Source organism: Homalodisca vitripennis, chromosome 2 (genome assembly GCF_021130785.1).
Source record: "Homalodisca vitripennis isolate AUS2020 chromosome 2, UT_GWSS_2.1, whole genome shotgun sequence".
Classification (NCBI taxonomy): domain Eukaryota; kingdom Metazoa; phylum Arthropoda; class Insecta; order Hemiptera; family Cicadellidae; genus Homalodisca; species Homalodisca vitripennis.
Genome location: NC_060208.1, coordinates 57,339,864 through 57,358,989, shown reverse-complemented (window position 1 = coordinate 57,358,989; position 19,126 = coordinate 57,339,864). Strand labels below are relative to the sequence as shown.

General features: G+C 31.6%; 1 protein-coding gene across 1 annotated transcript; it reads left to right on the top strand.

Moving 5' to 3' along the window:
• The first annotated feature begins 1,141 nt into the window (after positions 1 to 1,141).
• Positions 1,142 to 18,138, top strand: LOC124354011 (kielin/chordin-like protein). Its single transcript, XM_046804129.1, has 8 exons — positions 1,142 to 1,276; positions 6,415 to 6,516; positions 7,673 to 7,811; positions 8,601 to 8,728; positions 12,979 to 13,107; positions 14,482 to 14,619; positions 14,753 to 14,806; positions 17,890 to 18,138. The coding sequence occupies exons 1-8, from the start codon at positions 1,225 to 1,227 to the stop codon at positions 18,066 to 18,068; spliced, it is 921 nt and encodes a 306-aa protein (XP_046660085.1). The 5' UTR covers positions 1,142 to 1,224; the 3' UTR covers positions 18,069 to 18,138.
• The last annotated feature ends 988 nt before the right edge of the window (positions 18,139 to 19,126 follow it).

The window sequence follows — 19,126 nt, the reverse complement described above, 5'->3', positions numbered from 1 at the left end:
TACTGTATAGCTAGTTCCCTTAAGCATAATACTATAAAACAACTGCTGATGTTACAAACTCCTACTGGCTGAAACTTGGCTTTGAACGATTTATTTAAAATGCTCTCAGTAACGTATTGAATGATTTTAACTAATTCACTATTGAATGTCCTTCTCTTAAATTGTTATTACTCTGAAGCAGAGAGTTGAATTACGTCATTTTAAATTGAATTGTATTTCAAAGTTGATTACGGAATTAAAATATTTACACTAACAAATAAGGAGTCCTAAGGTGTCCATATGAATATTTTCAAACTCAAATACAATACAATTAAATTAGTTTTATTTGTTGAATGCTACTTAATCTACTCTATACGGCATTGAACCTAATCTTACAGAGACATAGCATTGAAATATCTTACAACTGTCATGTTTAAATCATGTTTTAAGATTTAAGCTCATAGTTGTGAATTAATATATCTCTATCAATATGAATAGTTTATCTCAAAAGAATATGCAAACATTGATTTTGTTTATCAATTGTTAAATGACAACACTATATATAATACTGTTGACAGAGAAATTCAATTTTGAGAAAATACCTGCAATCATGACAGCACACTCGTACCAAATTTAAATATTACTGTCAATACAGTATTGAGTCAAGTAAAACTCTGATGTTTGTGGTAAATCTCATCGGAGTGTTATACACTCATTTACCTTTTGTAATAATGTCAACTTCTACTAATCTAATAAATTCTTTCTCAAAAACGAACAATCAAAGCTACAAAACAGGCAGACACAAAACAAAGCATTTTTAAAGATACGCTCAGTGGAATTATTATTATTTATATGCCTTCAACTAACCCTTAAAAATTTGTCATCCGTTATAAAGTACCCTGTATAATCGATAATGTTGTTAATTCAGGACTGAAAGGTACTATTCAACTGTGTTAATCTAAGTTAAAGATGAACTTTAAAACTAACTAAACTGATTAATTCTAAGTTTAATTAATTGAGTTGATTACCAAGATTTGAATGCAAGGAGATTTCATATATTTGCTAGTGTGGAACCGTTAAGGGTACACACTCTAAAATGAGGAAGTGGTACCCAATTCCATTCCGGTGTTAATTCGGATTTATGTTCCCCCAACAGTCTACCACGAGAGCCACTGCCACTTGAATGTGAGCTGTGATTGAATAATTGGATGAGGAGCTGTCACATCCTCAGTCATTGCCACTGCCATGTCGATCGTTGTCGCTCTGCTGCTCGTCGTGCACGCCCTCTCCATTCAAGGTAATTGAATAATACGTGTGAGACAGTTTCTTTAATACTATATCAAAGGAATTATTATATTATATGTTGCTTCCCTACTTCGAGAAGTAATTGTAGACGGAAACAAGAAGAATAGTTCTAACTCCAAGAATTTATCCTCTGCATAGCCAGCAACACATTGTATGACAACATTAAATTATTGCGTATTTTCTCTTTAGAATAAAATCGATATAGAAATCATGTTTGCGATCTAAAGAGAAAGATTTTGCTTCTTGTTTTCGTAATATGATATGCATTATTAAGACAGAAATTAAACTTTTTTCAAAGTATTATTACAGGTTAACCATGTATTTATATGCTAAGATTTGTATGTATTAATGCTATCGTTTTTGTTTTGAACTTCACGCCATTTGTCTCATAATGATCAAACCTTCCGATCGTAAGCCTTATACATATTCTTTGGGGGTTCTGTATAAATAGCAAGGTCATTGTTGATTTCCATAATTTTGCTTGCTACATTAAAGCGATCCGGTATCATGCCTAACCACAAGTAATAAAGCTATTCCTACTCATAACTTTTTTCGTGGACCTGGATTCTGACGTTTCCTGTGGGGTTTCAGGGATTTCTGTAAGAGCTTCATGAAACACCCCGTAATGACGCAGCTAAGCGCGTGATACCTGCCACTTGGCAACATATCTTGTTATACTAAGTCTCTAGGCAAAATCTTTTATTGATGTTACTGTCGTTAATCGTAGTCTCGAACACTGATCATCTTGAGGTTGATGCGTTAAAATAAACATACAAATCTTGCATAAACATATTTCAGTTGCTTGAAGACAGCAGTTAGCTTCGTTTGTGTCCACCAGGTTCATGGAGTGTACCGAACAAAGAAGATAATATACCCATGGGTTAAGAGTTACGATTTAGACTTTCAATCCTGAACACGCCAGTGGCATATTTGTGGTATTGTCATACGACTGCCATACATATCCCCTCATATCCTCAATAGAAATGTCCAGTCATGAAAGCGCTCTCAAGACCAAATCGCCGTTTGAAAAAGTGAAAGTTTAAAAGTTGTTTATAATTACCTAAATATATTTTTTAATTACCATTTTGGGTTTATGGAATAGTTGAGTAAAAGGTTTTGCTCGAATGCGAATGGTTTCCACCTTGAAACTTTTCATCTGTTATAACTGACCAAAGAACTCATTCAAGCTAGTATTGCTTTGTACCAAGTTAAGTTTGGATACTTTAAAAATTACAGTTATCGTGTCTACAATTAATCCCAAAATGCTGTATGCTAGTTAAAACTTTGTACACCCGCTATCTGGAAATCATACCTGAGAAAAAACACGTGAAAACAAACATCATTGTGAATGACCTGGGAATTTTAAAACACGATTTGGTTTTGTACTATAGTGCATAATAATTTACGTATAACCAATCCTTTTCAAAACTTTAAATGACCGCGATTATGAAACCATGAGAGATATCGAAAAAGTGAAAGAGTAAAATATGTTTATACCTAATATGTTTAAAATCGTATTGTTTTGGGCCTATGCTGGGAGTTAGGTGAGTTAAAAATTTAGCTCAAATGTGAATGAACGCTATGTTGAAAATTTTTATTGGTTAAGACTGAATAACGAACTTATCCAAGTACTGCCTTTACAAGGGCCGGAAATATACATTTTTTGGCTGAAGTAGGCATCTTAGACCTAAGCAGACCCTATACATATGTTATTTTGATCATGGCAACAAGGCAAACTCTAGCCCTGCTATGGCGTCTGATACATACGAACTAGAAATGTTCATATAGGCGCAAACCTGAAATAAAAAGACCTTCATTAAATATGCCTACTTCTGACACAAAATCGTCAGAGAGCTCCACCATATTATAGCATATAAGTTCACTAAGAAAACTACGGACTTCCTTCCCACTGGCCTGAAATAGTTCAAGTGTAATTTAGATTGTTGGAGCTATTCATTCAAATATTATAGAATCTTCCAGTGGAATTTGAGCTATTTTATTGGCACTTATAAAAACGGTTTCATTCTCCAATTTTAGGAAAAATCTGTTCTTTAAACTTAAAGCCCAATTATTCCGAAATAAATCAGAAAACTGGAATATCTTTTAGTGACCAACACTTATATTACGAGTGTTTATGCAATTAAAAAATTGTATGCATATGGCGTTCCTCTTATCCAATAGTATATTGCGTTCAACACTACGGGAACTGCATAACTGCTAGTTACTTGTATATTATATTTCAGTTCAAAAGTACTACTGTACCAGATTCGGAGTTATTACCAGTTGTCCATGAATCTCGCTGTCGCTTATACGATTTTTTGAAAACTAAATGGTATGCTAATATTAAATTCATGGTGTTACTTTATCATAACCAATTCTGGATATGCAACTGACACCCAGAAAAAATAAAAAAATACATTTTGTCTTTTATCCTTTACTAGCAGTAACTCGCTGCCTTGCATGCAATTTCCTTTAGAATAACAGGTACGTTATAGCATCTCCTTTGTAAATTGTGTAATAACGCATGAAAATAAATTCAGTGGAAGATATTCCAATCTCCTGATCCGTTTTAGAATAAATCGACTTAATGGTAAAGAATGTTTTGAAGTAGTGAACTCGGAGAGTTAACAGGTTGTTATGAGTACAAATTAAATACTCAAATTTCTCTACAACATTCCATAATATTTGATTGGATAGCTCTAACATTGTCAGTAACACTTGAATTATCTTGAGACAGAGTGGAGGAATACGTCCGTAGTAATTTTAGTGGAAGCACTTATAATGTAATATTATGGAACCGTATTAAACTTTTAATCGCAAGTAGTTGACACGTTTAAAATACAAATTATTCCAGTATTAATTGTTAAGAGGTTCAAAAGTTACACAAAAATACTCGCTTTCTCATAGTAAGGTTTAGCGCTCTAAGAAGCGTTTGTGGTTCGAATCAATTATATTTCAATGCTATGCTTGGTAGAGAGTGCCTCGATGCCAAGATCAAAAATATTTATACTAATTTACTCGGTCTAAGAATCTTACTTTAGTCAAATAGTGTCTACTTTTGTCACTTGTAATCTTCTTATGCTCCAGTGGCCTAGTAGCGTTCTTCCCGATCAAGAGAATATATACATGGTATGGCTTACAGTCTACTTCAATCAAAAAGCGTCTACTTGCCGCCAGTATAATCCACATTCGGTAATTCTGGTGCTAGAAGTCTACTAAGGGCATAATTCATGTATGTCAAATTTCATGTGTGTATGACATCGAGAAGTGGTAAACGAAATATAGTTATTCTAGGAGAATATCTATTATTCAACTTTTACAAGTGGTAGGTGACCGAAAAATTGTACTTTGTCTGTTGAGAGCATAAGGCACGCGCATAAGGCCTAAATTTCATAGTTCTAGTCCAACTATATGTTTTTCTAGGAGTTACAACCTTATATTAATCCCTATAGATTATTGATCATTATGAAAATGCTTTTGTTTTTATTTAGTTCATTAGGAACGTGTATGTTAAATTGGATCTTTCTAGGACTGTGGAAATATGAAAGAAAAAAATATAGTTCTTCCAGGAGTTGTTACGTAAGGGTGCAACCCTATTTCATTATCTATGGGAGACTGATCTGCATGAAAAATATTTTCTTTTTCTATTTAAGTGATACGGCTGGTGTGTATCACATTTCATCTTGGACATTGGGGAGTTGGAAAAACAAATAGTATATAGTCTTTCTGGGATACGGTATTTGAAAGTTGAAGAATTAGTAATGAGTGAGCGAGGACTTAGTCTTTTATATATAAAGATAATCTTTTATTAATGACCCATAGCCTTTTAAAATAAAATACTCGCCATTAATAAAAGCAGTTTAAACAACGAGAAAGATTTTTCAGTCTTGAACAATAAATTGTTCTAAATCACTAGCAAAATAGAGCTACGCGTTTTATTTAAGTGACGTTGGAACAAAAATTGAAATGCACTAGTAATCAATGTAAACAATTGATCGTTAATATAATATTGTAGTATGAGGTTACATCTTTATGACACATTGGAAGACAAAGCGTGCTAACAGTAATCAGAGCTCAACAAGTAATAAGAGAGGCCTTACGCTTAGACTAGCAAATATTAAAAATGTTTTATCCTGTGGTAAAATACAGTATTATCGTGGACATCATGTTAAAACTACTTAAGAATGTTTTATATGGATAGCGAAAAGGTGTCATTTGAGAGCAATTTTCACATACGAGTAAGTCCAAACAGTGAAGGGATAGTACAAAATTAACAAGTATGAAAAGTATCTGCTTTTATATTTAAAGATTTTTACAGTAAAACTTGTGATTCGCGTGTATAAAACTACAAACATAAGCTTATATACTATTTTGAGCCATATTTGAGGATATTTTGTATTACATCTTGGTTAAAAACAACAGTTTGTGGACACTTCCTTTGCCACCACGCATCTATTCCGGTAATAATCGCATTTTACATTATAATTAGGTCTCAACAACGGGTTCTACTCCTGAAAATTGTTTACAGATAGAGTGTAACTAGCATAGTTTAGCATTGGATGTAACTTCATTTACATAATACTCGATTTTTCAATATGTTCCATGTACATACAATTATTTTGAAGAGGGTTCCGATTTATCGGGACGTTTGGAGGGTATTGAATGTCCACAAAAACAGGGATTCGGGAAATTTCATTGATATTAATTTTTTTAATTAAACTGAGTTGCTTTTTAATTGTTTAGTAATTTTAGGAACATTCAAATAAAATTTACTTAATTTGGGTTAGTACTTGAAAACTGTACCAAAATTAAAAAAAAAAAAAAAAAAAAAAACAAAACAAAGCTATAGGAAAAGCAATTTAACGTTAATTTGTTTTATTTTTTTCATTATATTTTCCAGTTAAATATAAAACCTATGTTGTTTATTTGTTATTATTTTTCCAGGGTTTAAGTTAGCACTACTTATTCTTTCTTACACTTACACTTTCTTTCATCACTTATGGTTCATCATAGTGAACATATTTAGTGATAAATCAATGGATACTCAACGCAATGCCTTAGATATAGCTCAAAAACTATTATAATTTATTAATTATTATAAACATTTCATCTTTACAATTGTGTTTACAGGGTCAAATCCCTGTAATAATGTAGCGCACACGTTCTACAGAAAGCTCAAGTGCACTCCTGAAATGACTCCCGGTTCGTCCTGCCCTGCCAGCTACAAGTGTGGTCAGTACCTCCAACATTTGATATAACTTTCAAATAACATGTTTACTATAGAAATTTGTATCAAATCATTAGTACTCAATAATGCTTTAAATCCTGAAGATAGGTAGTCAAAAGAACTGAAGGGACCGGGTAATGAAAATCCAGTTGGAGAAGTAGCGTTGGAAAAGCTTCTAGCTCACGGTTTAGAGTTAGCAACTGGACAAATAGCGAATGGAATTAAGAAAAGAGCAGACACAGAGAAGAGGATGAGATAGGCTACACCAGAATCTAGAAGAAAGCAGCAACGTAATGGGCTAACTGATATGGAGACAGTTAAATCAGCTGACTCGTTCTTGCTGTTTCTGGGACCTGTGCCGCACACCAAGTCCATGTAACGCACTGGATTTACGAGATTTATCTAGTTGTTTCATAAACTGTTTACCATTAATATACCTAATTGTATGACTCTCTTTCAACTTCTTATTTTCGACGAAAGAAACCTATAGTTATTACAATGAGCTTACATTATTAGGGCCATCAATTAAAACTGGTACAACACTTTGGTTTATAAAATTAACATTACAATAGGTGTTATAAAATAACACCGCAATTAAAAAATGTGTAACTCTATATCACAGCTAATCAAAACAAGTAGTGCAGTATTCACATAAATGTACATTGTGTATACATTTGGTTGTTTAGGTTACTTTATTGATGTATTACATTGTGTATACCAATGTATATAATGTGTTATTGTAATATTTTCAAAAATAAATTCTATTCTATTCTATTCTATTCTAAAAGCTAATGAGCTTTTAGCATTATTATTTTGCACTCCATGAGTATAATTTCATTACCTTGGCTCTTGAAAACTTCATAAGATTAATGCCTTTAAATGAAAAAAATAGATGACTTGCTAGGCTATTCTTTCTTGATTTGGAAAAAAAAACATTTTATTTTGTGTTTTTCCATATAGACTCCAAAACACAATATACGTCATTAGACCTATTAAATTAATAAAATTATTCCTATTAAATCACAGGCGGTGATGAACTAGAATGAGACCACTACAGATTGTGAAATTCATAATTATGAGATTGTGGGATCTAAAAAAGTTAATTAATGTAAACGTAAATATTCACCATATATCGCTAATTCCTCTTTTATTATTGTACAGACTATTTACTCAACAGAGATAAGGAAATGTGCTACCTGTTTGGAAGAGAGTATGCTATTGACAGCGTAGTATCAAGAAATAAAGTGGACTTTGAGACTCCATGCATAGAGTCATGTACGTGCATCAAGTCAGACGAAGGGTAAGTTGATACAAACATTAGTTTACAATCTTAAAAGAAATGTTGAAAAATATATGTACTTCACTAGCTGATACTTAGTTTTGTCAATACCGTGTTTTTTTACTCAAACCTCACTAAAATATTAATTTATTATTTTACTTTACTTTTGATTTTATGCTCACATGAATGGTGAAACCTCTGTTCACATTGACAACTCAATAAGCGATAATTTTGGCGATATTATTTTGTTGTATGCATCAACATTGATTTTATAAGCAAAGGCTGTCCTGCTCATCGTTTTTATATTACTCATATCCTATTCTTAGATAAGAAATATTATGATGATAATACCTATCCATTACTTAGGAATTGGAATTTAGCCCACAATCTCTGTTACGTATTCAAAAAAACTTCAAAGTTAATGAGGTTTGCTGTTGAGTTAAATGAACACTTATAGAGAATGTAGAATATTATTCAGCCAAAGACATACTCAAAATTGAAGTTATATAGGTCCAACCTCAACGTAATGGGTACTAGGAAAAGAAAGTGCACTAATTAGAGAAATAACCCAGAATATTTGACGTATGAAATGGTATTATGCAATTATTTAAAAATTGATTACACATATTATTATCTAGAATCGTTCATTATTTGTAAATAATTTGTTAAGTGAGTTTACCTTTTTATCTCTTGCAGATCCATATAGAGTTATGTATGACAATTTTTTTAATTATTATTTCCCTCTTAAAAAAGGAGAAGAACCAAAGTAAGTATGAGGTTCTTGTAATTTAAACAAAATGTTGGTTTCAGCGCCAAGTTCTGGTGCCAACTTGGTCGAGGACTGAGCGAATGTGAACCACTGCCACAAGAATGCCGCAGACATGTGTTTGAAGAGAGTTTCAGCTGTTGCAAGAAGAGTTTTGTTACTTGTGATAAAGGTAAAGATATCACAATTTTCATGCATTAAGGTGCTAAAAACGTGTCAACTTTGGTTAAGAACTTCCTTTCCCTGCCACAAATGGAAAAACTCCATTAGAAATATTTAAAATGAATAATTTCCTTATTTCACACTGCTGCTCTGTACCAAATATCTGTAATCCTGCATCCCTTCAAATTACTCATGATCAATAATGAACTTCAGACAAAAGGAAAGGTTCTTACATTGTATATTTAAATGAATGAATGACATCTCTGTACTAGTCATAGTTCACACAGAATATAACATGTATATAATACAGGTGTTGTAGTAAAGTCTGGACTCTGAGATTACAGTGGGGTAGTAAATATAAAACTTTAAAATAAAAGTTCTACAAGGATTTAGGCCGGTTGACAGACTTCTATTATTAATAAAGAAGAAATAATATAAAAATTTAAGTGAAAGAATAACTCATGATAACTTATTGCACTGTTATGTAAAATTTAAAACAAGCTTATATTATCCATGAATAATACATTATTAAATTTAAATTAAACTAAACAATCGTTAAATATAATGAAACGAGATTATGCTGGAGAAGGTGAATTTTTTTTAAGTTTTCAAAGATATTTTCTTTTTGAATTAATTTTATGTTATTAGGTAAGAAAATATAAAATTGTTGTGAAAGATATGTAAACAATGTCTTATACATAGTGAGTAAGCATTTATCCTACTTCTCAGACCCATATTTGTATTACGGATATCATTTTGATATTTGCAGTTTATATTGCAATAATCTTTTATTACTTTATAAATATATCAATTTTTGTAACATTAATGTATTAAACAAGTATGTATAGGCAAAGTATGGTACTTTTGTTTATTATTTGCAAAAATTATTTTTGTTGAGTTGTAATTGTTTTCAGAGTAGTTAAGTTCGGCCCTATAAAGTTAGTACATAATATATTTTAGAATTAATTGAGCAAAATATAACTTTTTAAGTAAATCAGCATCGCAAAAAGGTCTAGTTAGACAGAAAATCCTAGTGAAATTTAAGATATAATTCACATTGGTCTTCAGTTTAATATATTATCTACAAATAAACCTAAATATTTAACACTATCCACTACATCTATATCTGAGAACCACAATTTTATAACACACAAGTAAGTTATTTTAAGTATTTCAATGATCAATTTACTTTAGAAGTAACAACAAAATTTAAAACCAGTGCTAGAGTCTTGAGGCCCATTACTGAGTAATTATCTGTAAACCAAATTCTTAATAGTTTTTTTTTTAATTTTGCATGATATTTTTCAATATCAGTGAGTTTGGTACATAAAATAGTGATGTGTAGTTAGCAAAAGTTGTTAACCCATTTCTTCAAAATCCTTTAAAGAAACCCATCAAAGCATTCTCGGTGATTAACTTTTTTAAGCCAACTGATTTTTGCTGAAAAACCTTCATTTTTCAAAAAATCTTTAAAAATATAGAACGTAATGCTACAGGTAAAAAATTACTGCGATTTTAGCTATCTGATTTTTTATGAATTGTAAAACAATAATTTTTCAAATAAATCAGAAACTCTCCTTAGGACAAAATTAACTAAATAATTTTCAATATTATCTGCTATATTTTTGGTGTTATAAAGTCGTATCCCAATGATTTGCAAGGATTGAACCCATTAATATTAGTTATGATCTCAGTTTTTAACGTATGTTAGAAGAAAATAGAATTGGTTATAAATTTACCCTTTATAAAATCTACTTGGATGTTAAATATTTTATCTTTGTCAATATTCAACGGCAATTTGCTATTGAAGAGAAATAAAAAAACACAGTGTCTCTTTCACACACTGCCATTGTCACCTATGATCCTTCTTGTTCCTTTCAAAATAATTTTATAATAATTTCTTTTGACGTTTAACATTTTGTGACTTAATAAATTTTTACTTTTTTTTATTGATGTAATAATTATTGCTGGATGGTTCTTTGAGATCTTTGTACAATGCATTTTTATCCTCAACTTCGAGTAAAAACTGATCATTCATCCATGGTGTTAACTTTTTATTTAAATTTCTACAAGATTTTTGGTTTTTGGAACTTTATGCAAGATTTTTTTGTTCTCTTAGCACAAGAAAGCTTAGAAATTGCACCTAGCCCTAAAATGACCTTGGTGCTGCTTCCGGAGCGATACAATATTCTGGATGGGTAAGGTTGGGAGTAGGGGCCGCCTCCTGTCGAGATCCATGAGGAAGAATTTAGGGCATTAATCTCAGTCATTTCCCCTTAGAAGAAGGGAAGCCAGTTCTGAACCAGCCTCTCCAGTCAAAGCAGGCAGGGGGTGGCATACTCTTATTTCTAGGATAACAAGAACCTTTGACTCTTAAGGAACCACACCAACTTCAATATCATCTCCCACAGTAGACTAGACCTATCGAACTACTCTTGCACCACAGAATCTCGACATTTTCGGTTAGTGCCGCTCCTGGACATCCAGATTGCATAGATTTAAGTGACACATCAGTCTTTGCTGTGCCCAGTGTGAGTTAACCTGGAAAGTATAATCCAGCCATAAGTAAACCTTCCTGGGGTAAAGAAAGATAGTAAAATATTTGTAAAGTGAAAAAAACCTTTTCCTGCACTTATCACTGAGCAGGAAGTAAAGACAGGTTATAGTCTTAAATGTTCAAAGTAAAATTTGAGATTGTTAGAATTATTCACAGGTTCAACAGAAGCTTGTGTTTGCTTCATAATAAGAGCAGTCATGAAATGGTCTGTGACCTTGGGATCAACAATACGAGTCATTACATCAGTTTGTAAATCTAAATTCACATAACAAAAATACAATAGATCAATAATTTTTTACTGTTGTAGGTTCGTTAATTTTACAGCCAAGACCATCATTAGCCTAATTAGTAATTTACACAATTAAAAGAGTTAAGCAAATCTATGTTAGTATAACTACATACTGTAACATTTTTATTTTGAATTGAGTTTAAATAGATGTCTAGTTAATCAGTAAAGCAAATTGGACTGAACTGGTACAATCTGAAGATTCCCAAGATATCGAACAAGATACATCGGCGAGGGTTGCTTTTGAATGGACACAATCGGCTGTTTCTAAATTTATCATATCTACTCGTACACTAGAATAAATATTTGACACAAAAATAAGAACTTCTCCGGATATTTGCGAAGGATTACATATTTTGAAATAGGATGCTTATCACGGTAGTTTATTAATACATATCTGTTTGTTTTTCGTTATCATCAATTTTAATTTCAATAATTACAATTATTTGGGGTAATGTATCAAGATTTTTTAATTTGAGGGCAAATGTGTCAAAGTTTCTTCAGAGGGTTCTTATATTTTGTTGAATTATTATGTTGTAATTAGAAATTATAATTATAACAAAAATATGAATAAATCAAATAAAACAAACTGATACTATACGAGAGAGCAGTAAAGAAGACAGCTGAAGGCGTGTTTTCTACGACCCGCCCGCAACTTTGCCTCATCTAGTCAGAGTTATGCTATGTAGCCAAACTGTGTTTCCACCTGACAGACACAGAGCTTGACTTGGTGAACTCCTCACTCTTTATCATTAGTGCTCCAAACAAATATGAGAGTGTTCTTAATCAGATGCTATATAAAAAAGGAGCCTGAAAATGCCTACATTTTGGTTAAACAATCATTTCTCTAGGCCCAAAAATTAATGTAAAAAAATCAGCCTCATATCAGTAATTTATAATTAACATGAAGAACACTCTCAAGACACCTACCTATTGACACCTAAAATACAGTATTTCACAATTACTGACAAACACAAACGTATTTGAATATTTGTGGATTGTAATTGTATTATAACACTCAATATAAGGATGATTGATTAGTTTAATATTTAATAATGTATGTCTCCTGAAAATATTTTCACACATTTTGCACTCTGCATCACTATAGCCTATTGTGAATTTATATTGTATAATGATTAATGCATATACTTAGTTAATGTTACACGTTTTAAAAGGTACAAACCCTATTTATCTATGCATTAGAATAATTATTTGTTTGAATTTTGTGTTATAAAATACAGATTTTAATCTCTTTCAGCCACTGAGGAAAGGGGGAATGGGAGAACAACTTTAACATCCATAATTGTTCACCATTTATTGAGCAATTTCCAAGTAAATACAATTAAAAAAAAATATCATATACATTAGAAAGGTTTCAATGTTTAATACAATCTCAATGGGCACAATAATATCTCAGTTTCAGATCCCACACACAGGAAGGATGTGAAGTGCATTTACAACAACAAAACATATTCGGAGGGTGAGAGGTTCTTCCCCACCAGTGACGTAACTTGTACGCAATGTATTTGTGCTGACGGATTCAATGGTTGGTAACTTCTTATCTTATAGCTCTGTGCAGAAATATATTCAATTCAATTTTATTTTATTATTGCCGTTAAATAACATTTAGGTTACAATAGGCTTTGCCACATAAGTCAATTAAATGGTAGCACAAAGACATAAATAATATACGGTAGTACAGTATACATTTAACTTCAGTATAAACTTTGATGTTGTAAGATAATTTGTTGTTTATTATGTGTTTTAATTAAAATGTAACAATGAACAAATATAAAAATTAACAAATATAGTAATTCACAAATATAGCAATTAACACATGTAACAATTAAAAAATATAACAATAAACAAACATGAACATGAATAAAATTAACAATTAACAAATAATAATATAGCAAATTATAAGAATAATTTATGATATTACACCTAAAATATGAATTCATATAATGAAACATTGCAGAATTCATCTAAACTATAAAAAGCTTTTTTTTAACCATTTATTAATAACTAATTTTAAACTATTTACAGACAAAGACTTTACATTTAGATGTATTTGTTAAAAAACTTTATGCCAATGTACTGTATATGTAACTTCTTTTCATCTTATTTAAACATACAAATCGTCAATAAGTTTTTTATTGCTACTGTTGTCTATATGTTTACTACTTCTTAAATTAAATTCTACATAAAGCTCTTTAATATACATAACTGACTGAAACATGAACACACAGGGTAACGTTAGAATAATAGATCAATAAAATGAGGTCTACATGATTCAATGTCTCTCATTTCCACAATACATCTAATTGCCTTCTTTTGCCATATCAAAGCCTGTTGAGTCCCAGACGTGTTCCCCCAGAGTTATACTGTATAACAGATGATAGTGAAAAAAGAGTAATAAGCACTCACAATAAATTCCTTACTGGTACATTTTTTTATTTTCTTCAATAAGAAAAGAACTCTAAGCCAATTTTATGCACAATTGATTTGTATGTTCACCCCAATTTTAAGCTTGCAGTGTAGATTTATTCCTAGGAGTTTAACATATTTATTTTCAGTGTTTTAAGCTTAAAAACCATTTTTTCAGTGTTATTTCTGTTAAGTAATAATGAATTATTTAAAGTTAAAAATAATAAATGAAAAACTAAATAAATAAAAAAAACCACAAATGTTCTTTATTCTTTACTGTAATGTTAGTTTGAAAAATATGCACCTATATTTTATATCTATTTGGAAATAAATATATTATTTAAAACATTTTAATATCTTTAACAATTACAGATATACTCACCTGTACTAACACAAACTTCCCATTTGAAATTGATTTTGATAAACATATATTTTGGCAATTATATTCCTCTTTACACAACACTTGATGTAAGCATACTACCCAATGTTGCAGGCAGTATAGCATCTCCGTTCTGTGCTCCGACAGACTGTCCCTTGGAACTCTGGGGGGACACGCCCCACCGCCTTACTCAAGGGTGTATCCCCGTCTACCTCAGTGCGCAAGGATGCTGTCCTGTTATGTTTCGGTGTCGTAAGTAACCCACAATAACAATCCACACCACAAATTAACACATGATTTTAAGAAAAAGTTTATTTATGCATATGTTGACCTTGCTTTCAATAAGTCATACCCTATGAAATAATGAAATATTTTTATTTTCCAGCTAACTCAACAGATTCTATAGTAAAAGCAGAGAAGACGCCTTCGGATAGAGAAGGTAATTTAGGAAGTTAATAAGTAGATAAACCATTTTAATGATAATGGTTTTTAGGAAGTTTTATAGAAAATCAGCCTATTTCAATATATTGTCCTTTTTGTAGCACTTACAAAAAATGTATGTATAACTTCACTAAACATGACACCCAACAGCCCAAAACCACCCCTGTTCAAAATGTTATTGATTGTGGAAATGATAATTGTCTCAAACAAGTTGAAACTTGGTATAAAAGTTGATTGGCCAGATTGGTATGGCATTTAGTTTCAGATATGAAACTTTAAAACAATTCATAATTCATTATTTATGAAAATAGATAAAAACGTGTTCTAGTATGCTATAACATTTACTAAAGATTTTGTAATGACCAGTGTTATGTACCTCAAATGGTTTCCAAGATATAGATTACATGTAAATCTCATAAGAATTTTTCTATCGCCAAGAACTGGCGATAGGAATGCTGAAATGAGTTAAAACTTGGTACTAACACGATCTTATAAATATCTTGGCACGTTCGTTGGCCAGCTATTTGTTTCATTATGGTGGCTGTTCAAACTTTTTAAAAATTCATCACTTCTTTATTTATGAACCTAGAGAAAAAAATAAAGAGTGTGCTAAATGCTTATAAAATTTCCTAAATTTTCTAAGTCCAATTCAAAATGGCTGCTTGCCAACTACCTCCATAACAGCGACCAGTTTAGTTTTGAGTGGTATAGAGTGACAAGAATGAAGATTAACAAACACCAGCTCTAACTAACAACCGTGAGTGTATTAAAGTATAAAAATACAATCTCAAGATTAAATTGTTTAATATAGATGTTTATTAAACTAGCAAGCACATAAATCAACATCTTAATTTATTCAAGAATAACTGTCTAGGAGGCTCATCTACACAGTCAAAGTAATATTTAGCTTATAAAAATAAAATATTGTCAACCTGAATAGTGACGTCAGAACCAAATTAGTACATCACAGTTTACACATATATCATTCCAGCCTGCACCAGACAATGTGTCCTTTTTTAGTATAAAAGATATTTTTATTACTTTCACAAACAATAGAACTTCCATCAAGGATACAGCACAGAAAAGTGTGTCATTGTCTGAGAGTGTTGACCCAAGAACTACTGACATATATACACAGTGAACTGACCTTTGACACAGTCACTTCAAGCAGTACTGTTACTAGTGTATTTGGCATATTTGTTTATTAGTATAGCTACTACTTATTACAGATTGACAAAGAAAATAAATTTTCTATTTATATAAACAGTCTACACTTCTATAACTTGTCCAAATCAATTAGCCAATATTCAACTTTAAAAATCATTGACACAAAGAAGCCGCTTTTTATTTATCTGGAAAACAATAATCACAGGCAAAGCTGCAATAAAAACTGTATATAATTTTATTCATCAGTAGTCTGGGTGTCTCTCACGTTGAAACAATGCAAGGATTTTGTTTTGAACGTCTTTGTCGCTGACTTTTCTTGGATCTCTTCAGACCGATGTGAACTCCAAATTACAGGAGTCAAGTCTGTGACAGTGTCAGATTTCAGACACTGCATAAGGTGAAATGGAGCTAAATTCAACATGCACATTGAATCAACCCTCTCTTCCAGGTACCATAAGCTACGTTACAAATATGGCATGTTTTATGGGCATTATACACTTTCTTACTTTTCCAAGCAAAGATAATACACTTACTAACACTCAAGGTGGATCCTAGATACTTTTGCTTGAGGATGTCCATTAGTCATTATTAGTATTTATTTAGTAGTGAGGATACATCACTGTTGTTAGCTGATTTCGTTCTACTTGAAGTACTTGTGCTGTTTTGAAATATTGTATAAATAGTGAAATAGTGTATAAATATTGTTGCTTTTATTTTGATGTACAGTGAACACTGGCTTTGTAAGATGGCTAACGTTCTAAGACAACTTTGACATACTAGTCATTTTTCCTGCCCTTTCATCAAAGAATTGACGAAAGTTGTGAGTTCTTTTGGAAAGCAGTGTTTTGGGGGCCCTGACGTTAAAATGGGAAACAGATTTTATAAGCAAATATGTTCAATACACACACATTTCTATGCAAAATTTCATTTTTTTATTAAATAGCCCAGTGATTTCAGAAACACTTGAAATATTTTAGAACAGTGGGCATGAATCCTAGTTAGTATCCATAGCTTTCTTAGTAAAATCACATTGATGAAGCTCTATGAGAGTATTGTAACGGAAGTAGGCATATTTGAAGTACACTTTATTCCAGTGTTCATGAAAAATTTGAACAGAATTGTGGTAGCTTTTGTATAACAGAAGCATAAAAATCCAAACAGTAACATAAATTACATTTACGATTGAGTTTCCTTAAAAGGATATATATGTTACTCCTTTGTTTTCCACCCAACTCGTCGTTTTTGTTTGTACCCTCAATATTTGTTCTTAGCAAGTTATAAAAATCTTTAAACCTGATACAGTACAGTAAATTCTTGCTATCTAATTTCGGCTATATCACCCATTTCCTTGGTTCTGTCAAACTGCACTTTCTGATTCCATTTGCAATTGACATGGACTCGTTGCGCTTGTTTGTTTCCTCTAATTCTTGTAGTTACAGAGCGAATAGTTCGTTAAGTTGTGTTGGTGCCTATTCTCTCCTTCTACTACTAAGTATTCCACAATGTCAAATGAAACCAATTTCAAAAAATTATCACCAATACCATATTTAAATATTTTTATCAAAAATGTTGTAAACAAGGCATAATTTCATGATAAGTAATTTTGTAATACATGAACTGATATCGAGTTGGTTTTTGGATTGAGTATGTGTGTTTTTTTAAACACCTGTTTAATCTAAAGAAAAATAATCTCATAAGATTAACATTGGAATATTTGATAAATAATGTTACATTTTATACACTGTAACTTTTCCATTTCCATTTAACTTAATTGGCGTACATAAAATATATTTGCATGCCAAAAGAAAAGAATTAAAATCACTCTATATAAAAAAGGAGGGATTTACATATTAATTTTTATACTTTTAATATTTTACACAAAACCATCACTTGAATGAAAAATTTATGTTTCAGAGTTGACTTGCAATTTTGGCCATCTGAAGATGAACGTGGGGGATAAAATCTCCCCATGGGCCGACCACAGTGATGTAGAATGCAGATGTGATATTCCGCCAATGCCAATTTGCACCAAAACCAACATGGTCCTTACTGCCGACATGATTAGAATGATCAACCATGATCATCGACAATGAACACAATTGCTTTTCTATTCACTTACCCTCTATTCCTGGGGATCTCCTTTTGTAAAACGTTTTTACTTGACATTTGTGTTTCTTTAACCTTCTTCTTTTAGCTTACTTGTAATAAAATATATTATAAGGTAATTTTTGCACCTAGTCAGTCATAGATCTTTACTCACATTCACTGAGAACAGAGATGAGTCAGCTTAACCCAATTGTTTTTTTTTGTTTAGTCATAAGGTAATACAATGTTGAAAATGTCATATACATACAATTAAAGAGTCAAAGTTTAAACCCTTGACTGCCATACCCGTATTATCATCTGCCAAACAGCTGCTTTGCTACACAAAGTCTGGCGTCAGTAAGATGATACATATTAGCCTCTAGTAGTGTTTATTTGAACTATTTAATTCCACTATAGTGCTGTTTAATTGCTATCACAAAGCTGCATGTGGTGAAGTTTTATCTGGACGTTAGAAGCAGAACATTATTGTTTAATAGTTTCTTTAATTGTGTTTTTGAAGTTGCTACTGTAATATTTTTTATTTTGATTGTAGTTCAGTCGGTATGGTAGAAATGATTTGTAATAATAAGAACGTTTTAGATTTGTCCAGATGCATTAGTGTTAGTTAGGCATTGAGTAGTGTGTAACTTTTATAAGATTGATGGCAGTCAGGATGTGGACTCAATTTATTAATAACGATTTGATGTGACGAATCAGGAGATTCTGGTGGCAGTTTGATAATGAAGATGTTGTTGAAGTTGATCATGGTGGACAAGAAACGCTACATGTATGCTGACTATGTAGCAGCTCTGCACGACAAATAAACCAGCATTACTGGGTGATAGCACTGTTAAAAGCTGAAAATTCTACAATTAAAGGGTTAAAAGTCATAGTATCCATTTAAAACTCCTCCAGACTTTTGGTATGATCGGTTCAGCAACCAATAATTGACGATCTTCCTCAATTGCTGGTGGGAGTGATAAGCTTTAATTTAATTAGGAAGGATGTTCCAGTATTTGGCACCAATGTGTGATGGTTCTTTTTCATATATTTTTAGGCAGTGGAT

Coding starts and splice junctions, on each gene's coding strand:
- LOC124354011 (XM_046804129.1), top strand. CDS start 1,225: ATGTCGATCGTTGTCGCTCTGCTGCTCGTCGTGCACGCCCTCTCCATT. Junction 7,812..8,600: donor TGCATCAAGTCAGACGAAGG/GTAAGTTGATAC, acceptor TGTTGGTTTCAG/CGCCAAGTTCTGGTGCCAAC. Junction 14,620..14,752: donor TCCTGTTATGTTTCGGTGTC/GTAAGTAACCCA, acceptor TTTATTTTCCAG/CTAACTCAACAGATTCTATA.